The 26,902-nt window shown below is 44.8% G+C and overlaps 1 protein-coding gene and 2 long non-coding RNA genes across 6 annotated transcripts in view; 2 read left to right on the top strand and 1 right to left on the bottom strand.

The window, feature by feature from the left end:
• Positions 1–5,746: 5,746 nt before the first annotated feature.
• On the top strand, positions 5,747–17,348 carry LOC311523220. The gene is made up of 4 exons (XR_014712297.1): positions 5,747–5,931; positions 8,031–8,164; positions 15,329–15,382; positions 17,202–17,348. It is a non-coding gene; the product is annotated as an uncharacterized lncRNA (long non-coding RNA).
• Positions 17,349–19,389: 2,041 nt separating this feature from the next.
• On the bottom strand, positions 19,390–25,513 carry LOC311523558. Its single transcript, XR_014712364.1, has 3 exons — positions 25,449–25,513; positions 20,521–20,667; positions 19,390–19,807 (listed from the first exon to the last, which is right to left on the bottom strand). It is a non-coding gene; the product is annotated as an uncharacterized lncRNA (long non-coding RNA).
• Positions 23,650–26,902, top strand: part of ACOX2 (acyl-CoA oxidase 2) — a 30,837-nt gene continuing 27,584 nt past the window's right edge. The window contains exons 1-3 of one of the 4 annotated variants that reach the window (XM_084633670.1): positions 23,744–23,765; positions 24,693–24,818; positions 25,505–25,673. In XM_084633670.1, the coding sequence (XP_084489796.1) occupies positions 25,514–25,673 (160 nt within the window). In that variant the 5' untranslated portion in view covers positions 23,744–23,765; positions 24,693–24,818; positions 25,505–25,513. Of the gene's footprint in view, positions 23,770–24,692; positions 24,819–25,504; positions 25,674–26,902 lie in introns of all 4 variants that reach the window. The other 3 variants (XM_084633672.1, XM_084633669.1, XM_084633671.1) reach the window with 3 other exon arrangements.

Genomic DNA, 26,902 nt, shown 5'->3' with positions numbered 1-26,902 from the left:
GTTTCACGTATCACCCATACATATGCCACGCAAGCCTTTTACCGACCAGCGTGTTGCCAGTTTGCATACAACACCCTCCATGACACCTTTTAGCCACAGACCATGACAACAGCACTGGGGTGCTCCTAGGGTCACAGCTGCCCCTTCATACAACTCTTCAGGAAGACAGGCCATTGTGACTGATTTCACTGGGCTGGGCCATAGTCACTAAGTATCTTTACACGCAGGTTTTCTAAAGCATCCATAATGTAAAGGAACACGCTATTGCAGCTGATAACCCCCTGTCATTGCCCAACGCCGTTCCCAGCGGAGGTGGGCAGGAAACAGATTTCTTATCCCATGAGAATGTTTAAGACTTTGACATTGGTCCCAAACCCTGAGATCGTCCAAAGTTTTCCATGAAAACTGAGAGAGGGACCCACCCCAGAACAGCCAGTAGCTGTGAGGGAGCAGGGAATGATCTAGGATGGGGAAAACCAAGTTCCAGTCCCTAGTCTGAATCAGGCAGAGAAGAGACTTGGGCCTGGGTCTTCTTTGTCCCCAGCCCTGACTCCCCAGTCTATCCTAGGGTGGGGGGTCTCTCCCACGCCTTCTTCCTCCTCGCTCCCAAAACTCATCCGGGGCCTGAGAAACCTTCCCAAGGAGAGTGTCAGCAAAACCGACACATTCCCGGGAAAAGTTTCGCTTTTGATGAATCAGCATTTTCCAACAAAAAGACGTTTAACGGAGCAAGTCCCAACCCGCTCTAATTACCAGCATTCTAATTCCAGAGAAGAGGCGCTCGCGTGGCAGGAAAGGCTAGCATGGCCCCTGTGCAGGAGAAGGCTGGGTGCTCTGACTGCAGCCTGGCAATGCAATCAGTCATGTCGTTACCAGCACTAGTCCCTGGCATTCCTCTGGAAACCCTGGTGGGGTGAGAGCAGAAGCCTCACGCTGCTGCGCTCACTGTGTGATAACCCAGGCGACGCCATTCAGATCAGCTAACTAATACAACAAAGGGCCCTACCCTGGTGCTGTGCCATACCCAACGGGGGCAGACGCCACGTTCACTGGGCGTCCCATACTAACAGTTGACATGGAAAACAAAGTGAAAGCACCTCTGCCTGTTCGTTTGGGAGAAGGAGGAGCAAGCCCCCTCCATGGCTGGCATTTGTTTTCAGGGGAGATATGTTTTCCCATTTGGGCACATTTCCCATTTTCTGTGCTTGCGCCTGGATGCACAATATAAACAAACCAACACGCACGCAAGATCCCAGGCCTTCGGCCAGAGACAGCCGCATCCCAAAACCAGATAGGCTGAGTTTTCACCGTCAGCTGTTAACAGAGAGTGGTTTATCGGGGTCCAAATTCCTCTCTACAGAGACACAGAATAATTAACATTTTATCACCAATTGCTTTTGTCTTTCTTTCCATTCAGAAAGCTGCACACATTTATAAATCAATAACTAGTAATAGTTACTCCTCTAACCTGGTCATGCTGCGATGTGTATTATCACAGTGAGCAGCAGACACCTCGCATGGCCTGGGTTGAATGCCTGCATATGAGTGTTAGCAAGAACAGGTCTCATTCTTAGGTCCAGCATGGAACTGAGATCTTTCTTTGGATTAAAATAACTGGACAAAGTCTGTGACAAAGAAACATAAGGGGAAGGTGCGGAAATAAGAGCTGTGGCAAGATGAAAAAACTTTTACTGTGAAGCCATTTTGCTTTGGATGCTGCAAACAAATATTTAAGGAGTCTATTGAAAAGAGTTAATTTAGAAGGAAAAATTGGCTAAAACAATCGATAATCATTCTTTGCCCTTCTAGGGCCTCAAGGACTGCAGTTAAATCCTTAAATTAATTAAGTAAGTCCTGAAGCATCCCTACAAGGCAGGTATTAATATCTCCATTTTACAGGTGGGGAAACTGAGGAACAGAGCAGGTGAGTGAGGAATACTGAAACCTGGAGATATGCTGAGCTCCTCTGAAAAGCCACCACCCAGCAAACCGGCATCAGAGCCTAGAACTGCGTCTAGGAGGTCCACCTGTCAGACACCCTCCCCCGCCCTGCCCTCACCAATAAGCAAGCTGCTTCTCTCGACAGGAAATTCACAGCTACACGTGTCAGAGAAGATGCTGACTGACTCATTCCCAGAAATGTTCAGATGCCAGACCACTATGGATTGATAACCCCTATTTGTCATTGCAAATGTGCTGCTCATCGAGCGTCAGTACGTTAACTCAGACACAATTACACAAAACCCGATACCTGTTTCAGAGAGCTACGGTAGCAGTATCTTTTCCATCAGCAGCCTGTTTATCAGCATGTCCCCTACGCACCTTAAGCCTTGATATGAGAGCCACTGGGTCAGTGATTTGCAGCTGTGCATGCATATCAGATGAGAAAAAAACTCCACCCCAATAAAATCTCACACAGGCTGGTTTTACCTTCTTTATGTTTTATTTTAAAATTAAAGCATGGAAACTAACAATCCCACCCAAAACATTACAGTCATGTTGGATGCACAGTCTAGTCTACCCTGAGAAAAGCAAAACAATAAGATAATACTAAATTGCACCCTGGACAATATTCTGGATTTGGATCATTTATAAAATGATTTTTAAAATATCACAAAGGTGACCAGGTTTATAATAGTTGAAATACAAGACAAGACCATCATATAGTAGAAATATACTGAAATAGAGTCAATACAAAGAAACACTTTTTACTGAACTCTCTGCTCAAATATAACGTGGCGTCAATTGTTCCAGTGAGTCAAATATTAAATTATGTCAAATTCTGTTCAGAGGGTTTCATATCTACACCCCTAGCACTTTTGCCAATAGGAAAAATTGTACCCAGAATAATAAATATAAGACCATGACGTGTCTCCTTCCTGTCAACTTTGTAAACGTTTTCTTATATTTATTCTCCAGCTGCTTACCAAGGGCTACCTGCCCACCCCACATGCATGGTTGTGACTCCCACTGAAGTCATAGGAGTTGTACCTGTTTAACTGGGGTACCTGATTTAAGTAGAACACACTACTGTGCATGGGTATAAACCGTGTGTATAAACTGGGATTTCACAGACAACCCTTTGTGCCCTGGTGAAATGCAACTACACCTGTGTACTAATAATGAAATGACTGACATGCTGCACCCTAGTGGCAGGATGGAAATAAACCACCCACAAACCTTCGGTGACATTCTGCGTTTCTACAGTGTGTTTCTATTGTAATGTGGTACGCAGTGGTGTTGTAGCCTTGTAGGTCCCAGGATATTAGAGACAAGAAGGGTGAGGTGATAGCTTCTGAAGTTGGTCCAATACAAAAAATATGACTTCACCCACCTTGTCTCTCTCTTGCACATGTGATTTTAGGATTTTACAGATGTTCTTCTACTATAGAGCCCTCTGAGCTCCAATTGTCGATTAGTCACATCCACCAAAACCACATTGTTTTAGATCTAGGAAACTACTACATTAAGAGAGAACGTCTGGATCTGTGTTCAGCTTGAGGTCCTTATCAGTCCCAAATTAAACAGATGGCAAAAGTCTGTAGCAACCACAATATAGCACGCTGTGCTGGAAACGGCAGCAGCTATGTGCCCAGACAAGAAACGGTAAAGCTGGGACACCACAATCCAACACAAAGCGAACTGATCGAATCCCTGGAGCTCGCTGCTCAGTGTGTGTTACGCAATCTTCTCTCTGCCCCATCCACAAAGCTTGTCAGTCTGTTACAGGGCTTCTCTAGAAAGACTGTCTCTTTAGCCCAAGTTGCAGAGACTCACGCTTTTACCTCTGGAGGTCACTGATTAAACCTTGGTGTTGGCCCTGATGATATCACTCACATTTTCACTACTGAGGGCACCAAAACATGTGGAAGGAAGAGCTCTGTCTTCCCCCAACCTTCATAACAACCAGGAATCTCCCAGCATATGGAAGCCCATTGGCCTAATGGAGAGTTTGGAAAAAATGCAAAATCCCAACTCCGATCTTCTGGCATGAGAGGAATTATTAAAGGTAAAATACGAGGAATTGTTCCATTTGGCCCACGCTCCTTAAGAGAGAGCTCACAAGACTGCTGTTTAGAGCAAGCTTACCTTTGACTGTCCAAACTGGTCACTGCATTAATTGTTGGCCTCTTGCAACGGATATAGCAAGATGGCTGCAACTGACACAGACAGCAAGGACAAAAAGACTTAGGCCTATTTGTGCTGCCGACTGTAGTTACAAATTCCAACCAGGTTTCGAATTGCTGTTATATGGCTCTTGGCCTGCTTTGCAGAGCTCTTTAGAACAAGGGACCAAGTAACTTCTCAGAACTTCACCTTTGTTCTCTTGCTCCCCTGCGGTGGACTTCCTAGAATCGTTAGTACCGATATGTGTCATTTTAGATGGTCTCTCTTTTTAACTCTCATGACCGTACTTTGTGGAGCTCATAAATTATTGAAATTAGTAATAGTCTTGCCATGCTTAAGCCCATGCTTATGGTGCACTCATTTTCACTCACCGCCAAGTAATCTGGTAACTGTGAACAAAGAGATTTTTTTTTTTCATTGTGCTGTGAAATGGCTTTGGGACGTCTGCGCGTGTTCATGTTCTACCGCAGCTTAAGCTTTCCCTTTTCTGCAGCACGAACAAGTTGAACATTAAACTACCTTGCAAAAGGCAACCCTAAGAGAGAGGGCTTTAACTGAGAGCTCCATTCTGCAATGTGCTGAGTGCCTTCCACGTCCTAATAAGTCTTAACACTACACGGCATAGAAAAAATTAAACAAAATAGTTAAATCTACAGTGAATGCTTTTGTGCCTTGTTCTGAACTGAGGTGGATGAAATGCAATGAAACCCAAAACTCTCCTGGCTTTAGATTTTGCAATTGAGGCTCATCCCAGATACGGTGAAGACATTCACTGACTATGGCTACACTACAGCTTAAGTCAACATAAGCTATATCACCCAGGGGCAGTGCTTAATTTGGGCCAAGGCTGAGCCCCCGGGGGGGGGGCTCTAGGCTCAGCAGTTCATAGCCCTGGCTATGTAAAAAAATTGCTTCAGCCCCGGCATCTCTTTCATTACAAATTAAGCACTGCACCGGGGGTGAATTAGCCACCACCCTGAGCAACATAATTTATGCCAATTTAAGTGGACAGTGCTATGTCAGCAGGAGAGCTTCTCCCACCAACATAGCTACCGCCGCTCACAGGGGCTGGAGTCATTACAGCTGTACCGCTGTAAGCTCTCTGGTGTAGCCATAGCCTGGGATTCACACGTCTTCTCAGTGACCCTAAGGCCGATCTTTGATCATACAGAGAGATCATGTGACGCTCATGGTTTTAACATGAAACTAGTAGAAATTCTGAGTGGACTAAAATGTTTGTATGAACCTCTGTGAATGAAAGGTGTTGCGTTTCACATCGCTCTAGTTCGAATACTACGCAATATATTCTCGAGGGGTCTGTTGACTCTAGCATTAAAACAAAGCCATGAACTCTGTGTTTGTAATTACGCTGCATACCATGGCACTATAGAATTTCCCAATATGAAAGTGACAGTGGGGTTAGAATTCCGATACCCCGGCTTCACAAGGGCCGAACTACCTGAGCTGTTGGAAGCTCGCTGTTAGCAAGAGCGAATATATTACACACACTGCTGAGCCCTTCTGATTCCAGCCAATAGAAAGCAGTGGAAAAATACACAGTTAACAGCCAGCTCTTTGTTGAATATACATATGGCTTTCAGTCCAGTGAAACGACATCTCTGAGTGAGAACTTGAGATCCTGGCTGCATTAAACCCTATTTAACTCAGTCTCATCTGTCATCAGAAAACACTCACCTCCTGAAAGGCATTTTTAATAAGTGGAGTGAAACCCGAAATCACAGGCTTAATGCCAGCTGTGGCTTGCCTTCCTCTGAAGATGCTGGAGGGTGTGTCTTTCGGCAGGTAGAGTATTATAAGGGCCTTAAAGTTTGAGGGGAAGAAAGGACACACATTTGAGAATAAGGAGAAATGAAGTTAGTATTTGTTATCTCCTTATTTGCAACATTACTTATTCTCTTTGGTGCAACAGATTCAGGTAAGAAGTCAGGTACATTTCTTTTTGAACTTTGGCTTGGAATGTCTTAGCTAGGACAATTCAAGTGCAGCTCAACTCTTGAAAAGTGACTATGTAAAAACAACAATTTCTTGCTCAACAGATCTAGTCCTTGAGTGTTTTCCTAGTCATAATTACTTATAGATGTAATGCTTCTCAGCCATGCAGATAAGAGAAAGAGTGCTGGATTCTTTTCTCTCTGTTTTGTGCATCATCAACAGAAGTGTTCACTAAGGTTTGAACTACAGAGTCATTCCGGTTTTCCATGTTCTGAACAGAATGGGCATTATGAGCTATGTATACAGACTGGGATGAGGAATTTACCTATTGTCATATATAGAAACCTGTGCTCAGAATTTGTGCTGCAACATTCAACTCCAAGGGGCTCCCTCCTCAACCAGGGGAGACCAGCTCCAAGCAGCTCGTGGTGCACAACCCAGGAAAAGACAAATGGCGGGCCATTGAAACAGTCAGACAACTCAGCCAGCATTTCCCCACCCTGGATAACCATGAGTCACCATGCTAGAGATAAAAAGAAAAGAAAAAAACTCTTTATAAAAAGGAGGCTTGAGACTGACATCCAGCTGAAGGGCAGTCGCTTGGTGGGTACTGTCTGTGAAATGCTGGATCCCCTCCATGGGCGGGAGGGGACACACTGGGAACTTGTCCAATGGCAACAGATAATTTGCATTAGAAGAGGGGATTTATCTAATATAGACGTGGAACATCTGAAGTTGTGCCCTTCTGTTTATTTTCTGGATCACTTGGCTGTGTGGCATTCCCTTGCTATTCCGTCTCTGACTCAGTGGTTTTTTTCTATTAAATAAACTTTTTCTTTCTTGTGCCCCCAGGCCGGTGTCTGTTGTGCAGGCTGTGTGGGGTGTGCGTGCCAAAGTGACCAGTTATCTGGGGAGCTGGTTTCATTATCCTGGGGGTGAAGAACTAGAGGGGAGAAACCCAAGTGCCTGGTAGTTCAGAGCTCAGGAAAGATAGATCTGGGGAGACGCGGGACCAGAAGGGCTGTTGGGGTCACTGGAGTAACTTGGCTGGTGGAAGCCAGCATGACTCCCTCATGCATGTGGGCTGGTTACTGGTGGGAGGGCTTTGAGCCATCACAGCCAGCATTGAGGCTCCGCAAGGTGACAGAGCAGGCACATCCAGAACCCCTTACTGGTGTGGGTGATCCCCAAAACATCACAATTGCTTTTCCCATTGGTGCAGACAGAGAGAAATAGAAGTCTTTGCGCTTACCATCCCCCTGCAGACCAACCGCACCTTCATCGCTTTCCACTTGTAACTGAACTCAGCTGTTTTGAATGAAAATGGAAGTTACATGCTTCACCAGGCACTGTGCACAAAATGTGTCTTGGCATCTTTATGGCAGACCTGCAGTTGGATAGGTATCAGCAACCCTGTTACAGTATTTATGGTGGGTTGTTTCCATATACTGTACACATCACAACAGCCACCAGTGCTATCTGGGAAGGTGCAGCGGTGTTGGCCAAGCTGCAGAAAAGCCGGTAACCAGATAGAGCAGATTGCTGGAAGGAAGCTCTCTGCTAGACATATGTCATCTTTAAAAAATAATCTTCAGGATCTTACAGTTAGAGAGAAAGCAAACCCAAGGCAAGCACAATAGCAGGGTGGTGTTATACCTGAGAATAAACTTGATCTCACCTTCAGAAGTGGGTGCTATAGGAAGCAGAAAGGGATGCTAGGCATCACTTTGAAGCATGATGAGCACTGTGAACATCATGTTCTGAACTTTTTTTGAAGTATTACAGCTAAATACAACAGTTTCCAATGGCGTTTCAGTGGGATCGTGACCCCCTGTAGCTGTAGGCTGATGGCTCTTTGTAGTAAACAGGAGATTTCCCTGCATGATGCTGCACGCTCCTATCTTTTCTGACTCTCCATTAATGTGTTACAATGATTTGTCCCTTCGTAGACTTCTTGAAGAAATCAGATGCGCTTGAGTTCTTGGGCAAAATCCGCAAGCGCCGTGATGTGGATGGAGGCTGTGCTGGTGGGAGATGCACCTTTGAAGAAGACAATGATGTTTTTGATGATACAAGCTTTGGGGTTAGTAGATGGCATGCTGCATGGGAAGCTGGAGGGCTTGAATCATATTACCATAGTAATATGGGACGACTTCATTTGTTCCATTAAGGGTCACTATGGTCCTTCATTTGCCTTAATTCATGTAGGGCTAGAAAAATGTAATCATAGAAATGCAGGGCTGGAAGGGACCTCAAGAAAGCATCTAGTCCAGCCCCCTGTGCTGAGGCAGGACCAAGTAAACCGAGACCATCCCTGACCGTTGTCTGTCCAACCTATTTTTTGCAGTGCAGACATACCCTATGACGACCTTAGATTAAGACTTTGTATCATCCTGGTACATTGCATAATCTGCAGTGATGAAAGTCACCCTGGTGCAGACAGCCTGTACAAAGACGTAGGCAAAACATAAGGCCCTCTTAAACCTCCAGGGCAACAGCAGTGTTTAAGTCCTGGTACGAGCTCTCTAAACTTCACCCCAATGAATCATGTTCTTGCCCTGGTCCAGTGATCACCACTGCACCATACTCCAATTAGGATTCAATATTCACTAACAAAGTAAAGGCACAATATGTTATTTCTCTTGTGGTAAAGGGATCGCTACTGACTAGTTTATGAGGAAGGGCAACTGGTGTGGCAACTGTCCCTATGGAAAAATATTTTGGGGGAAAAGCAACTGTCAAAGTCAGATTCAAGACTCACAAAATTTGTCAGACCACTCTGTTTATTAGCAAAGCACTTTGCGAATGCACCCAGATATGTGAGCCTCCTGCAAAGGCTCAAGCTAACTTATTTAAACAGATAAGGGAAAGCCAATTTAACATAAGAGACAAAAGGAAGCAGAAACTGACAAATATACATACATATCTTATTTGCATACTAACGTTTACCAATCTCCTAGCTCAGTTGACTCTCTAAGTTAATTAGTTTGAGGACCCATTGTCTCACACTCCTTAATGTTTCTCTTCCTGACAACTATATTTCAACAAACCCTTCAAACAGCATTTCTTTAATGAATTATAATTTCAATATAATTCATTCTACTTTCACAATCCCTCCTTTTGGTTAAGCTACGCAATGACCAACAATTACTGGGTTCCACATATCAATCGTTCTTTATCTCTTTGTTCATCAGTGATATTTAAAATTATCAAATTAGCACTCTGGTTTGGGGCAACTATCTGTGTAGCATGCCTGACACAATTTTGAATACAACAGGAAAGTAACTGAAAACATACAAAAATTATTAGGATTCCAAACAGGAGAGTTAGGGCTCCCTGAAACAACCAGTTTCCTATGCCAGAGAAATTGAAAAGGTTACTTAGCCACTTCCATAAAGAACTTGGCTCTTCGTGGGGAAGATATGCAATTTGTTCTAAGCGGCTAGCACGATCTATTACCTCATTGGTGTTGTCTGGTATATGCACACAGCAGTCTTTTCCAATGAGAGCACAAGTCCCTCCTTTTGCCGCCAGCACTATGTCCAATGCCTGACGGTTTTGGAGGGCCATCTGTCGGATTGCCCCTGTTTCTTTGGCTAGGGCTCTTAAACTTTCTCCAGTTTCATCTGCCATTATTTCAACTACAGCTTGTAACCTTAGGAGCCTTTTTGCATGGTGTATTACTCCCCCTAATGGTATGAAGGAACCGCCAATGGCCTCTTCCCAGGGTAAGGGGCTTATGTTATTTACATACCGTTGGGCATCTGTTAAGTCCCTTCTTTTTCGCCTGAAATTGCGGAGGCGTTCTCGAGGGAAGGTTCCTAGCCCTCGGAATTGTGGGAAGAGTCGGGCAGGATAACAAATTCCTGACCAATTATCTGGTAGTGCGGTATAAGCTCTGGTCCCACACACCCAGTGATGGCCTATTAAGGCCGGGAAGGGTCGGTTGCACCCATTTGTCATATAGGTGTTTGCAAAGGAGGAGGAGTATCCCCCAAAGCGTACAGGGTAATTCTCCTTACGAGGAGTGGTGTTATCTGCATGACATTGAAAGATTGTATTGTTTTCACTAAGGTTACTGTAGGGGGAACATGAGATTGATTTCTCTGTTTGATGCAGGTTGAGAAAAAATTCATATCTCCATATCCGGCCCGCCACTTTTTAGTTTTGTTTGATAAAAGAATTGTCATCGTGGTCTCCCCAGACCGTAAGATACCAGCAGCCGAGGAACAGGCAGAGGCGCATGTTGGAGGCAAGGCTCTTCTGGTTCTGACAACCTCAACTGAGGGAACCGCAGTCACGGTTTTACCCCCACCAGGCAGTAGGCGCTAGGCTTGCTACTGCTTTTTTTTGTTCGTTGCCTGCTTCTGGCAACCCTTACGAGGGCGTAGATTGTAAGGTATTGCAGACCGTTCCTCTACATCGTCTTCTGGAGTCAAAATTGACTCTGTGTTGTCCTGAGGTGATGATTGGTTCTCTGGGGATGGTGCCTTCTTACACTGTGAAGCATGTATCCACACTGCGATGCCAGATGGTTTAACAGCCGTCCATGTAGTAAGCAGTACCTGATGAGGACTCTTCCACCGGGGCTCCAAGGCATGCTTTCGATGATGGCGCCGTATGTAGACCCAATCACCTGGCTCAAGGTTGTGGCAAGTGTCGGAGATGGGTTCTGTGGGCCAGGCGACTCGAACCTGTGAATGGAAGTGACTTACAGCTTGCATTAGTCCCTTGCAAAACTGAAGGAGCGCACTGTGAGTCAAGTTCAAATCTGGAACGGGAGTAATGGTAGTCATAGCTCTCATAGGGCATCCCATAACAATTTCAAAGGGACTTAATTTATGCCTTTGGGATGGAGTGGATCTCATGTCCCTAAGGGCTAATGGTAAGGCTACTGGCCAGCTTAATCCTGTAGAGTCACAAATTTTAGCAAGCTTATTCTTAAGTGTACCATTTCGTCTGTCAACTGCCCCTGCACTCTGTGGGTGGTAGGGACAGTGCAACAGGTGCGATATACGGTCCAGGTGTTGAACAAGTTGTCCAGTGAAATGTGTACCCCAATCCCTGGACAGAACAGCAGGAATTCCCTTGGCAGGCATAATATGATTTAACAAACATTTGGCAACAGACAGCGAGTCAGCCTTGTGACAAGGAAAGGCTTCAATCCAACCAGAGAATAAACATACCCTAACCCATATCAATTCATATTGTTGACACTTAGGCATTTGTGCAAGAACGGTGCTTGAGGCAGACCCCGGAACCCCTGGGCCACTTTTACAGGTTTACCTGTAAATATTATGGCTTTGGCAAATGGTACAGGCTGCACAGTGGCGGGCTGCAAAAGAGCTAAAATGGGGGGCCCACCATCCTGTCTTTGTTACAGCAGAGACCATCCCCTCCTTTCCGACATGCGAAACACCGTGTAGCAGGGCGGCCAGAGATGGGTAGAGTGAAAGGGGGGCTACAAAGGCGCCAGTAGGCGAGCGCCAAAAGGAATCGGGATGTAGAGAGCAACCTTGGGCAACCTAGGATTCTCTCTCGGTTTCTGGGGCAGAGTCTTGGAGCAGGGCGAGGTCAGTGAGGGACAGGAGGGTAAGAGGAGAGCGGAGAACAAGGGACTCAGACATTTCGACTAGGCGTGCTGCAGCAGCCACAGCACGCAGGCAGGGGGGTAAGCTTTGGGCAACAGGGTCTCAAGTGGCAGAGAAATAAGCTACTGGGTGGTTCTTTTCTCCGTGCAGCTGAGTGAGAACTCCAAGCACACACCCAGATTGTTCGTGGCAGAAAAGGGTAAAAGGCTTAGAATAGTCAGGCAGCCCTAAGGCAGGGGCAGAAGCCAAACCCTGTTTGAGGCAAACAAAGGCAGAATTGGCCTCAGGGGGCCATGGCATGGGATCAGGCACAGAGAATCAAGTGAGTTCCTGGAGAGGTTTTGCAAGGGAGGCATATTGGGGAATCCATTGTCTGCAAAATCCAGCCATGCCTAAAAACTTCCGGACCTGGCGTGGGGCGCGGGGTCGGGGAAAGCTAAGGATAGCTTGGACACGGGTGGGAGAAAGTGCACGGGAATCCTGGGAGAGGAGAAAGCCAAGGTATGTGACAGAAGCTTGACAGAATTGTAGTTTACAGCGAGAAGCTTTGTGACCCTTATTTGCTAGGGCAGTAAGGAGCACTAAAGAGTCAGTTTCAGAGGCAAACAATGAAGGGGAACAGAGGAGTAGATCATCTACATATTGGACTAGAGTGGACCTGGACGGGAAAACAAGGTCACCAAGGTCTCGGGCTAATGCTTGGGAAAAATATGACTCCTGGGGCAGTGTGGTCCATGTGTACTGTTGCCCCTTGTAAGAAAAGGCAAACAGGAACTGGGAGTCAGGGTGAACTGGGACAGTAAAGAAGGCAGAGCACAAATCAACAACAGTAAAATGAGTTGCATCTGGTGGGATAGAAGCCAGAATCGTTGCTGGGTTAGGGACAACGGGAAAGGCAGGTATGAAAATGCGGTTAATGGCCCGAAGATCCTGAACAAACCGCCATGATTTACCATCAGCTTTTCGAACTGGGAGGATAGGGGTGTTACAGGGGCTGGAGCAGGGGATAATAATGCCTTGTTCCCGCAGGGCAGTCATGACTGGATCAATTCCAGCCTCGGCTTTGGGGTTTATAGGGTACTGAGACAGGCAAGGCAGAGGTTTGGAGGAATCAACAATAATGCAGACGGGGTCAATATGTAAATGGCCCACTTCAGATGGGTGGGTTGGCCACAAAGAGGATGGGACCTGTGAAATTAGGTGTTCAAGGGATGGGACCAATGGGCAGCAGGGGACCGGAGTGGAAAGGGGAGTTTCAGACAGCAGGGAGGCTACAGAATCACTCAGAGAGGACTAAGGGATTTGTAAGTAGACACCATCCGGGGAACAGTAGATGGTACAGCCAAGTTTACATAACAGGTCCCGACCCAAAAGGTTCACCGGAGTCGAATCCGAGAGGAGGAATGCATGGTCCGCGGAAAGGGGACCAACCTGGACTGGTAGAGGCTTTGAAAGGGGATAAGGGGTTGGGACTACCGTAATGCCCACAGCGGATATGGTTTTTTCAGAGTGGGGAACCTCAGGCAGGTCGGCGTACGAACTGCAGAGAGCGAAGCTCCCGTATCAACAAGGAAAGGGAGAGAAAGATCATTAATAGTCAAAACACATTCACCCGTGGGAGTGAGAGGCAGTAAAGGAGCTAAAATTTCCTGAGGTTTCCTGGTGTTCTGTCATTGCTGTGGGACAAAGTAAGTCTGGGGACTGTCGGGCTGTGCCGACGGGGGGTCTAGCTGGTTGTTTACAGAGCTATTAGGCCGGCGCGGACACTCGTTTTTCCAGTGTCCGGGTTGTTTACAGTAATTACAAACACCCCCAAAACCCGAAAATCCAGTTCCACGGCCCCTCCCGTGACCACGTCCCCCTCCCCTCGGATTCCACTCCAGAGAACCTTTTGGGTCGGGACCTGTTATGTAAACTTGGCTGTAAGTCAGCTGGATTTTTGTTTGTTTGCCCATTGTCACCCAGGTTGACATATATACTAGAGCAACCTAAAAAAATGTAAAAAGAACGAGGAGTACTTGGGGCACCTTAGAGACTAACAAATTTATTTGAGCAGACTCATGATGACTCATTACACAAACTAAAAACTATTCCCCATGCTAATTTTCCCCCTACTGCTACTCATGCCTTCTTGTCAATTGTTTGAAATCGGCCATCCTGATTAACATTACAAAAGTTTTTTTTTCTCCTGCTAATAATAGCCCACCTTAATTGATTAGTCTCATTAGAGTTGGTACAGCAATCCCCATTTTTTCATGTTCTCTGTGTATATATATATCTTCCTACTGTATTTTCCACTGCATGAATCTGATGAAGTGGGCTTTAGCCCACGAAAGCTTATGCTCAAATAAATTTGTTAGTCTCTAAGGTGCCCCAAGTACTCCTTTTCTTTTTGCTGATACAGACTAACACGGCTGCTACTCTGAAACCTAAAAAAAGTCTCTCTTTTTGTTTCCCAAGGAAGAGTTCTTGAATTTTTTTCTCTTTAGGAGCTTGTTACAGCGCCTTCACTACTCTGGGAAATATCAGGTATCTAGATATTTATGCCTAGATCTACATTTTAAAGAATGAAATAGGTTATTTTGCATTTCTTCTACCAAGTCTGACCTATTAACTATCATAGGCAGTGATGCTGTAGCCAGGTTGGTCCCAGGCTATTAGCAACACAAGGTGGGTGAGGTAATATCTTCTATTGGAGCAACTTCTGCTCGTGAGAGAGATGAGCTTTTGAGCCACACAGAGCTCGTCTTCTGATCAGAAGCTCGTCATTCTTGCCAACAGCAGTGGGTCCAATAAAAGCTATTAACTATCAACCATTTTCATGGATTTAAGGCCAAATGGGACCATCCATAATGGTCATCTACTCTCATCTCCTGCATAGCACTGGCTGTAAAATTTCATCCAACAATTCCTGTAGTGAGCCCAGTGACTCATGTTTGAACCACAGTCCTCTGTGCCAGTTTTCCAGGCTGATATTCAAATAAATTAAAATCTCCAGTTCACATCATCCACAATAATGTATTGATTTGCATTCTTCTACAGCCCCCATTTCCAGGCCATCTTGGTACCACGCATTCAACTGGAAAACGGACCAATTCATCTTCAGCCAAATATTTGACACAGGCCCTAACTATGACTAATATTTATATTGTGATAGAACAAAGAAGCCCCAGTCAGGCCCTGAGGTCTAACTGTGCTGGGTGCTATACTGAGAGAAAGGAAGACAGAGATCACATGTCTAAAAGCCTACAATGCAAAGAGATAAACACCAGACAAAGGGTGGGGGAAGGGATGCGACCAACAGGCAGAAGGATGGAGTGAGGGTGGGCACGTCATATTAATGCCAGGACTTTTTGTCTTTACTGTATTTGTTTTATCTCTCTTATAAAACTGAAGAGTCAGGGGGACTGTGGGGCAGTCAGGGTTGCAGTGGGGCAAAGGGAGGAATTATGGGAGGGGGAGGGAAACTCAAGAGCAAAGACGAGAAGGGTTGTGGGAAATGAGAAGCATAATAGGAATGAATGGTAAGGTTGGGTATTTGAATGGCTGCGATGTGAGAGAGGGGCAGGGTGAAGCCACTCCTGGGAATGCAGCAGGTGATGGGTGGGGAAATGCAGCATCACCAATTTTCTTTCTTCCCTGCCCCACACTTTCAGACTCAGTTCCACCCAGCGACGGAGTCTCCACCGGAGCCCACCATGACGCCGCAGGTACTTTGCTGTTTGGCTCGCTGGATTGCTTTGACCCAGAAGCGCTCTCAGGAGCACAGTTCAGAGAGGTCTTTGATGAGGAAGGAGAATTAAAAGCTGCTGTGGTCTACAGACTCATCAAGCCAAGGCAGAGGAGGGCAAAGACGAACCACTTGTAAAGCAGATGACAAATCTCATACGCTGGTGCTCATGGGAGATTTTAACCAGAGAGAGAGAGAGAGAGAGAGAGACAGCCTTAACAACTACCATCGCTAGCTTTGCCCTAGATACCCAGATTAGTTACCTCAGCATTAGCAGTGTCCCCATGGTAGTTCTTCCAGTCAGCACAGGGAATGTTGGCAGGTCAGAAGTAGCATAATCTGTGTACCTAAGGCAAAGTTAGCAAGTTTTAAGGGTGATCATATCTCTCTCTCAGTAATAACAATCTCCTGCAAACACCAGGCCACAAAACTTGTCACCCCCACTGCTTACGATCACTACCTCTGGTGGGCTATATTTATTTGTTTCTCTATCACCCCACTCCAGCCCCAGCCCACTTGTTTGTCTCGTCCACCTGTTGCACCTTTTCTTTAAGATGGTAAACTCTTTCGGGGTGGGGACAGACATTTATACCCTTATACAATGCCTAGCACTATAAAGCCTACCCTGGTTGTGGCTTTGAGATCTTACTACAGTGTAATTACTTTACTGCAGTGTAATTAGGCTTGGAAGGATTAGATTTTTATCAGTAAATGTCAATAAATGTTGATTTCACCATACACGCACAAACTGATGAAAAATATCTCCATTGATAATTGAAATTTGCAGACAGGCAAAGTAAGGAAAATGCTTCTTAGACCTTATTAGAGTTTGATTTAAAGATGTTTACTTTGTATATTTTGACAAGTGATGTTGACAGTTCATGTTTTGATGGCTATAAAGCTTGAGCTTTTTGAATCTCAGTCATTAAATAATTATTGTCTGCCCCCCATAATTGCCTGCAACTGTAAAATTTAAATTGACAAAAAAATACTTAATCTCCATAATTTTGCATAACTGTGAATATTTACATCAATAAAAATAAACCAATATTATCTGTCAAAATTATAAAAAAAATAAAAATTGAATTCTTCCAAGCCTAAGTGTAATATTAAATAATAATTTTCATTTTTCAGCTTGTCTATCTGTTCTACAGCTAGAGCTGGGAGAAATTTTTTGGATGAATAGCTTATTTGCCCAACCCTGTAATTTTGGGTTTATTGAATTCAAGTTGCATTCGGCTACTAATTTTGATTTTAAAAAAACCTGAATTTTTTTAAAGAATATAAATGTTTTGTTTTGACATTTTCAAAATGAAACATTTTGACGTTTGTAAAAAAAATTTATGGGAAAAACACACCTGACAACTGAACAAAACATTTCATTCTACCTGAAATTATTTTTTCCAAGCAAGAAAAACTGAAAAACTTTCATTTCAGTTTGACCAAAACAATCCCCCCCCCCCACACCTCAATTCTTTGGTTTGCCACCAAACCAAAAAAAATCTATTATTCACTCAGCAATGAGTGAGGAGTCAATAGACTCAATTCTTCATTCTCCTTCCTCTCTTATTCTAAACCACAGGATTTTACGGCTTCCACTGACATAATTATCCATATGTGTTCTACCAGTACAATACCCAGCTCCTGCAGACAGGTCAGATACACAACCTTTTACCACAAAAAATAAATTTAACTCTGCTTGGGTTAACTATCTGGCCAAATATACAACTAGTCAAGTGCAAAGTGAAGGTCTGACTCTTCAAAGCCTGTAGGTTTCCATTCATTTCATTAATTTGCAGGAGTCTTCACCATCATCTGTTCCACCTGACAATTCATCTCTTTGATTGATGCCCAGCTGGATCAAGTGGATGGATTCACTGGTGAATGCCCATTTGTGGTCAGAAGAAACCCAAGGAACATTCAGTCATCTCTCTTCCACAGGTAGAAGAAAAAGTAGCAGAAATTGGCTACTTGGAAGTTCTCTTGTCTGTATTAACTCTGATTAATAAAAAGCATGCAAATAACGATGAAACACATCACTCCCTGACTCAGATAATACAGAAAAAAAGACACCAGGCTACTCCCTCCTCCCAGACCCCAAGCGACTTGCATTCTAGCTACATATGTATAAAAACAAGTACCCAGAAATGCATTTCTCAGGTTTAACTGTCAGAGGTGATGCACAAAACAAGTAAGACAGAACCTAGACCTAAAGGTTCAAAAACAATAAAGCTGATTGATTAGAATTTAAACACCTTTTATTTCAGAACTAAGAATAAAAGTGCAATGTGAGGAACACAAAGAGTGTCAACAGCTGTTTATAGATACCACATATTACCATTTATTTACTTTGCTTTTAAAACTCTGTATATTAATGTAAAATATTCTGCCTTGCTCTGTATTTAAAAAACACCAACAGTATTTTCTTAACTATAAAGGAGTCCTAGAGTTACATTGGTCAGAAATGACAAGGCTGTTAAAGAAAATACATTATTGTCCTGGAGAGGTTGGGAGTGTTGGAGTCATGATACCCTTATTCCAGGCTGCTAAAAAGCAAGGTAAAACTCTGAGCAGAAAGCAGCTTGCAGCGTGGTTTATACATTAAGATGCTTGCACCCTGCATAAACCAGCCATATTCAAGTTTAAAAGAAATAAAACGGTTGTGTCTAATGTGGACACACAATAGCAGGCTGATCTGGTTAACACAGCTCCCTGCTCTAAACACAATGATGGTAGTAAGTACATTTTAATGATGAAAGACATCCTGTCTAAATACACCTGGGTGGAAGCCCTAAAGGATAAAACCAAAAAGAGGTGACGAGGGCATTTAAAACTATTTTCAATCAAGTCAAAAATTATAGATGGACTGTGGAAAAGAATTTGTAAACAAAGCTTTAAAGAATTTGTTAACACAACCGGGCACATACTGTTTTGTTATCAATAATGAAGTTAAAGTGGGGGTCGTGGAGAGGGTTAACAGCACTTTAAAACGAAAGATGTGGGGGTACTTTACATCCCACAGCACCTATTGGTACCGCAACATGAGGCAGGCTTTTATACACAGTTACAACCGAAGTTACCACAGCGGGCGACCGACCGATGTTAACAGTTCTAACGCGCTGGCTGTGTGGAAAACGGTCTAGACGGGCAGTTTTAAAATAAAGTGAACACAATCCTTTTTAAGATCACGTCCTAAGAGTACCTGAATCATAAGGGGCATCAGTTAATTGGGGACTGCTATGTCTGCTGTTGCTTTCACATCTGTGGCAGCAACAATGAATTTATCACTATCATACATGGCAAACTGCATTATGTTCGTTGGAGTAAGCAGCACATCACTACGGAAATAAAGACAGACCAGAATAAAAACATTTCATTTCGTTCGGAAAGCTGATCATTCAATGTCATCTGCACTTTGGGAAAGTTGAGGGACAGTGACCATAAAAAATGATGGGGACCCCTCTTTGTTTAAGAACTACTAAAAGGCCCAGGCTGGTTATGCCCTATTAGGATAATCAGGGATTACCTGTTATGTAGGGGGCTGAGTTAGACTGGATATTCCACAGTCTTTTTAGAAAAGCTGGGCTGATTCTGAGACAGGGACTAGAAATTATTAAGACTCACATGAAAATGGATGCAAAACATATAACCAAAAATGAAGTGACCCACATATCTAGTGCCATTACACACAAGGAAGGCACGTACATGCAACAGGGAGGCTCTGGTCTAGTAGTGATTAGGAGAAAAAGAGCAGCGTTGTGCGTCCATTTACAGGCCCTCCCATGCCCTTTAAAAGGAAAGCTGCCTAAAGCCATCGCAGACAAATGTGAAAGCCGTCCGAAGAAGAAGACCATAGATCATGATAAAGGGGATATAGACTCCCTGGGGGGGCCACGAGCAGGTTTCCGGAGGGCTGCCAAGCAGGCCAGAAGTCGTCTCACTGGAGCCCAGGGTAGAAAGCCGAAGGCCCACTGCATGGGGATGAAGCCTGGGGCACTGAAACCCACCACCTGGGGCTGAAGCTGAAGCCTGTGCAGGCCCCAGAAAATTGCCCTGCTTGCTACCCCCTAACGCTGGCCCTGGCTTTTAGATGGAGAAAAGCAGTTATGGTGGTACAGGTGGGCCTGTGGAGTTTTTATAGCATGTTGGAGGGGCCCCAGAAAGTAAAAGCTTGAGAACCCCTGTTGAAAACACAACACAGCTTTAATTCATGGCGGTCCTGAAGAATGTGCTGAATCCCAGCTGGATTTATTTCAAATAGCCCCTAATCTAACCAGTATTGAGAATCACTTTTCTGGTGAGGTGCGACCTCGGCTGCTTTAACGGTGAATGCCCCTCGAGAACGTTTTGTTTCAGGACACAGGGACCATCACTTAGACCTCAGCAACACTTTGCAGTGCACACGCTGCAAGACAGCAAAAGAAGACGGTTCAGACATTGATGACAGTGCCAGGATCGCCCCATGGCCACCCTTTTTACCAGCTGGCTGTCAGCCAGACAACAATGCTTACCCTTACCAAGCCTTTATAGAATTGATTTTAAACTACCACAATGAAATCTTCTCTACGCAGGTGTCCCCCAGAGGGTTTCAGGAAGACACAGAGGGAACTCACGAGAACACCACCTGGCTGGTGTGGGTAGCAGGGGGTTTACTCCACAATTTCATTTTTCAAGAAAAAATGCTGCTGAACGGTGTGGATGTGAAAATTAAACTCACACATAGCGAAGACACTTTTTGCCTCATGAGTGGGAATGCCGGTCAGAATTATAAAGTGCATATTTAGTGCCGCGACTCTCTTTCTGGATCGTCTGAAAGCGGCTCCAGGGGTCCTTTGGGGACATGCAGAGGCTCGAATGACAGCCAACGCAAAGCGCCCTGGGGACTGACTGGGGATGACAGTATTTAATATTCCAGCCAGCAGTCACATCAGTAACCAGGAAAATCTCTTTCTGGGGCAGTCACCCAAGCAGCTCGTTACTGGATTTGCAAATAATGATGCCTTCGGTGGAAATTATGCTAAAAACCTTTTTGACTTTAAACATTACAATGCTGCCACAAAAATTGTTGCCATTTTCAGCCTCCACTTATAGACCATTTGTAGTGTGGCTGTCACTTACCCATGGCCTGGCTACCCCCCAAAACAGCTGTTCTTGGGGAATTTTTCTAAAGGCGCAGTTCTCTTTGCTCTTTTGAAGCTGGTTTGCGAGAGCTTTCTTCTTTTTGCTGTTGTTGGGTATCTTGGTAGATAGCGTATGATGCCTCTGCTAAATAACATGCATAAAACCCAGTTTTAGGATCCAGTAACAAATATTTTTAAAAGTTTTAAACAAAATCCTAGATTTTTAATGAAAAATTATTAATGGCGGTAAATTGCTGGATGAGGGATTTGAACTTCTGCAGAGTCACAGGCTACTGGGTCTTAAACACAGCGGATTAACCACTCTTGCTCTAATCATGTTAGGGTACAGCTTGGCAAATTACTGTACTAATGTTTCTTCAGTATGTAAATGCATAGCAGAGCTGTCAAAACTAACCCCTTCTTTACACTAAAAGGGATGATAAGCATCTTTTAAAAACTTTACCTATGCACTGTCATGTTTATTTCAAATTACTTTTGAGTGACACCAAAATCTTCTGGTTGTGTATGGGAGCTGAGGGGAAGAGCAGGGATTCTGCATGGTTTATCTCTCCTGAAAACTGCTCTCTGATTACTTAACCAAACAGTCAAGTCATCAGTGTTTCACATTTCACAAAACTCCATATAGAATGTCTAAATAGCAGTCATTTGTAATGGTAGCAATTTTTGATTCACTTTAAGTCTTGAATATATTTAAGTTATAAGCAAATTTTAAAAATACAGTTATTTCAAAAACTTGCCACACTTACAGCATCTCAAAACTGTTGTGTAAACAGAATCAGAAACCCTTAACCTTTGCAATTGTAATAATAATCACAAATAAAAACTATACCTGTGGTCTTGGATATTATTAGGAATGAGGCCATTTTGAATTTGAATGCTGACTTGGTTTAAATTCCACCATATTTGGGCAAAAATAAAACAACAAGAAAACAAACAAAAAATAGAATAAGATCTATACATGAACCTGATCTTTAGGAGTCAAGTCTTTTTTGGGGGGGGCAGTAATTTCTGTAGCTATGCTCAGTTTCAGTCTTTTTTTGACACCAACATACACATCTACAATCTCTCTTGTAATTGTTACAATCAGAACAAGATGCAGAGAACTAAACTTCATTGTTATCTTCAGCCCGTAGGCGTCCATGTAACAGATTCCTGGGGCTGTTTGTAACTCTCAGTTTTCAAATGAAGAAACAGATTTTCCCATGAATTTAGCAAACTATGTCAAGGGCACCATTGCTTTCAGGAAACCAATAGTCAAGTTTTCAGACTCCCTCAGATACCAAGGCATATAGAAAGAAAAGGAAGGACCCAGACAAAATGTCACCAATTCTGCAGAGAAACTTTTTACATTTTTATCATGAAAATGGCAAGTTTTCATTTTCACTGAAAAGACTGAAACATTTTAAATGAAATTAGCAAAAGCACCCACACAGCTCCTGGCCCACACCCATTTTTAAAGAGGTATCCGAAGAAGCATTGCCTTTAGGAACTGTCTGAGGGGGACTGAACAAAAATCTCCTTTGAGTGTCTTCCCAAATGCACTCTTCATGCCTAAGAGGATTTTCACAAGTGCATACTATAAAAGTATCAAAACCTATTTTGCTTCTGCCTATTTGCCTTACTCTAAAGTGAATTATTGACAGCGAGGGATAAAGCAAATATTAAGTGTTCTATTGTCAGAGTAAATCTGCCTTCCAGGGTCCTTCAGTCACACACAGATCTTTGCTCTCAGACAGTCTCCTGTTGCATTAGCAATGGTTCACCGCTGAATCTCCGTGTCTGCCATGCAGTTCAAACCAAAACTTTACGCTTTTGCTTTTGTGAAACAAATAGTGACCCCTCAATATTTCCTGTCGCCTCCTTTCCTGTCTGCCCACTTCTGGGCGGGGCAATGGAGATCTGAAGTGGGGACAACTTCTCACTGGCAAGAGGCCCTTCAACGAAGCTCTGTTGCCCACCTTCAATCCAGACTTTGCCTTTGCTGCACACGTAACTGGGGGCAGGGGCATTGAAACAGTGTCTGGCCTTCCTGCTCTCACTAATGATGCCGCTAATTTTCTAGCACCTGCCCCACATTGTCACCACACCCAGAAGCCCATGATGGAGGTGGCTGCGACACAGAGCCTGCATGGGAGAAGACTCAGCCGCCTAGCACAGTAGGGAGTGCGACACTGCTTCAGAGACAGTTCCCTTTCCCTCACCGGCTGCACGCTGCCACAGCCTGCAGCATGCTCGGGCCCCCAGAGCTGTCATATGCCAGTGTGTCAGAGAGACCCCGAGGGCAACATATGCCAGACAAAGTAGGTGGGTTGAGAGAGCGTGTATCTGCCGGCCCTCAGCAAACATGGCTAGCCCCTATGCTGCCGGGAGGCGGGGCGGCCCTGTGAGGTGATATAAAGGGAAAATGTGGTTGGGAAGGGGCAGGGATAGAGAGTACCTGGGGGAAGCACCCTGGGGTGCAGTCCTGTGTTCTGCTGCACGATCGTAATGGTCCCCCCTGGCCTTACAATCTGTGAACGGTAGAAGGTGGAAGAATTGAGCAGGACAGGGAGAAATACTGGGGGGGCAGAGAGGGAGCGGGAGGGAGATGGTGATGTGGCAGAAGCCAGAGGGAAAAGGGAATATGAGTGGGAGGGCCAGGGAGCAGGTGAGGGTCTGAGACGGAGGGAGCTAGAAGGGGGTGATGGGGCAGGAGCTCGAGGCTGGAGGAAGGAGAGAGTGACGGGGCTGGGGGGCATGGAAGGGGACAGAGAGACAGCTCTGCCACCCCCAGGCTAGGGGAAGGGACAGGAGCCCCCGCCACGCAGCTAAGGAGCAGGCCTGTGTTTGTGTGTGCGCATTTACGTTGAATTTCCACCCCAAAACGATCTCACACCCACACACGTTGCAGGGCTGGGGTGTCCCCAAAGGGGTGAATAGTCAGCGGGCCAACCAAAAACAAAACCATTTTTAAAAATCAACCGCCTGGAGTTTTGGGGGGAGATGCCTGTGTTGTGAGTGCTTGGGGTCAGCCCTTCTGTTCACTGCAGATGTGGAGCAGATGTGAGGTGCCACCCACTAGAGGTCACTGGCGGTGCACAGCAGCCAGCGTCCGCACAACAAGGAGTTAATGACAAAGCCTGACACGGAGCGTCCTGGGGAAGGGAGTGTGCAGTCAGCTGCTGAGGAAGTTGGGACTCGACTGGAGATGCAACTTTCCCTCTAATGGCTGCCAAGGGGAAGGTAGGTGAGTGTGCGTGTTTGCATGGTGAATGAAGGGCAGCTAAACCAAAGTAGGAGCATGAAGCGGATGGTTACTGGTTACCTCTAAGCTGCCACGTTTGCTTTTCACTGTACAGCAAGGGCAGTCGATTACATTTGTTTTATTGGGAAGCTCTGGTTTGAGCGACGTTTCTATGCCTAGACAATAACAGGCGGACCCTGAATTCAATGCCTTAAGATCATGCCAGGAGTTAAGATCCATCTTGCTCAGGGCTTCGAAAATTGCAATGTCTCGGAATGACAGATAGGCTTATGAAGCCAGACAGCCTCTCATCAACTCCGGCTGAACTGGGGATCCTTTTACTCAGCAATAGAATTGTACGTGTGGATAGAGTTACGGTTACATGTAGGCAGATTTTAAAGCCAGACGGGACCATTAGGATGCACAGGATACAGAATTTCACCGAGTGATTCCTGCATCAGTGACATGTGGTTGAACTAGAAAGTATCAGAGAGTGTCTGAGAGCATAACTGCAATTAATTGAAAGAGCATATTCAATTTTCCTTTCCTTTCCCTTGAATTAAATGATTCTGCAGTCATTAAATCCTTATTTTTCAGCAACTCTTCTAAACAGCTTAATCTCAATCCTAAATTAAAGTACTATCAACACATGCATCTAATTAAAAAACAAAACAAAAGTGTCCCAGCTACAACTGTGCTTAATTGTGTTAAGTAGTCAGGAAGCCTACTTCTTGGTCAGTCATTACCTATCAGGGTTAATAAGCAACATGTTGGATAGGGGACGTTAACCAGGTAAAAACCAGAACCTAGTGACCTTTTCTCCCCCTGACTTTCTCCAGAAAGAGGAGTGGGATAGTTTTAAGGGAAGAACTTCTGTTCTAAGGGTAAGAGACTGTTTATGGCCCTTTTTTCCGTTCAACGTGCAGCGGAGGAATTGTGAGTCTGCTCCAGATATGTTGTGGCCGTGTAAAGGGAGCTTTTCAAATTGCTATCCAGTGTATGCCCTATAGCTGCCGTCCTGGAACTGGATCTCTGGGAGCAGGTGAAGTCAGGTCAGTTGCTTGTGTTCACACCTGCCTATGCATTCCCCGCAATGTTGCAATCAAACACTACCAGAGACCTTTAGAATGGGGGATGGGGAAGGAAGAGTAGTTTTGATAGGAATTTTTAAAGTAAAACGTAACAGGAATCTCTTTCCTTAAACTCTTACATTTTGAGTTCTAATCCAGGATGACCATGTGCCATCAAGTGTCCTAAACATCATCATTCTATGCTGCCATATGGTGGGGTTTAAACAGTCACGCAGATCCGCATATTCTATTAAATTCTCATGAAAATTTACCTGCCTGGGGACAATATCTACTCCTGCACCTTTTGTGTTGATAATGGATGCCCGTAACAGAAAACATACAGTATTCTATTTGCCAATTCACTGGGGGAAAAGAAAGTGCCTACCCTGCATACATAGGATTTTGCCAGGCTGAGTTAGTATCTGCTTAGTGGAAGCCAATCAGCTGGTGCCTTTACAGTTCTTTTGGTTGCACAAAACACCACATTATCAGAAAAATCCAGCAAAATAGCATCAGTCCTCTGAACTGAACTAAGCATAATTCATCCTCGTTGTAAGACCAGCTCTAGACTTGCAAGTAGGTAATGAAAATGCTGCCATAGGGGATGCTCACCTGGGTTTTCGAGGGCTGACAGACTAATTCATACCATCTGTTCTCTGGGATTCCAGCAATCTCAGATGGCCCAGTGGAACAGGAGTGGCTATTTCAGGAGCTCTGGTAGCAGAGATGTGAATCCCGACCTTCAAGCTGAAAGGCAGACTGCCTCCTTCAGTGTGGAGAGGCTCACTACCATATTGGATGGAGGTGCTGACAACACCAGGACACGGAGGGCAGTAGGTGAGTGGCCTTTAAAAGACTTGATGCTTTCTGGATGAGAGAGACATTTCCATGTCCCTGTTATGTCTGTTTCTTCTCTGCAGTGGTGACTCTTATACCCAGTGAGGAACCATCTCCTCAGATAAAGCAATAAAAAATTAAAGCAAAGAAAATGTCATAAGGGGCTTTAAGAAAGAGAGAGGTGTGAGGCCAGGGTTCTCAGCTGGTGTAAGTCAGTCTAACACCACTGAAGCTACACAAATTTACACCAAACTTTTCACCCCACTTTTCCTCCTCCAAATCCCTGGGTGACTTCGTAGGGTGCAATAAATTAGGCAAAACATATAACTGAGGCTAAGATTTTGTCATAAGTATTTTTAGTAAAAGTCAGGGACAGGTCACAAGCAACAAAGAAAAATTCACAGAAGCTGTGACCTGTCCCTGACTTTTACTAAAAATGTAAAAGGGACAAAAAGGGAAGGGGCTGGGCAGCTGTGGGGTGGCTGGCAGCTCTGGAGCCCCCACCACCCGTGGGGGCTCAGAGCTCCAGGGATCCCCTCGCCCCCTCCCCAGCAGCCAGGGAGCAGGGTTGTTCCATGATTTTTGGGAGAAAGAGTGGTACGGTTGGTTAGGGATAAACTAAATGGAAAGAGAAGAGAAGGGGAAGAGAGGGCAGGGTAGAAGGGGCAGCTGGGGAGGGAAAGCTGAGATGCAGCGACCCCGAGGGAGCAGGTTGGAGCAAACAGCCAGTCAGCACAGAGTAAAGACAGTCCAGTCAAAATGGCCGATAGTTCTCTGAAGGGCCAAAGGTCCCTGCTTTATCTGCTTCTGTAGCTGTTCTGACTGGATCAAGTCTCTAGCTGGCTCCGCTCTGCAGTTTTTTAGGCTGGGAGGTGCATTTGAAATTGTACTAAAGGTCATAGATTCAAAACCCCGGTCTGTATACATATTTCACAATGACCATCAAGTTCAGAACATTACAAGCTTTCATAAAGGACTGTACTCAACATATTGTGATACACAACGTTGTATGCAACCAGTTGATTCAATTGCTTATTCTTTGGGGTTCAGACCTCTTGTCATAAATCTAAAGGGAAGGGTAACCACCTTTCTGCATACAATGCTATAAAATCCCTCCTGGCCAGAGGCAAAACCCTTTCACCTGTAAAGGATTAAGAAGCTGAGGTAACCTAGCTGACACCTGACCCAAAATGACCAATGAGAGGACAAGATACTTTCAAATCTGGAGT

The sequence above is a fragment of the Lepidochelys olivacea genome (genome assembly GCF_965140295.1).
Source record: "Lepidochelys olivacea isolate rLepOli2 genome assembly, chromosome: 7".
In the NCBI taxonomy this organism is placed as follows: domain Eukaryota; kingdom Metazoa; phylum Chordata; order Testudines; family Cheloniidae; genus Lepidochelys; species Lepidochelys olivacea.
The sequence above is the reverse complement of the archived record's forward strand: the minus strand, read 5'-3'. Positions and strand labels throughout refer to the sequence as shown.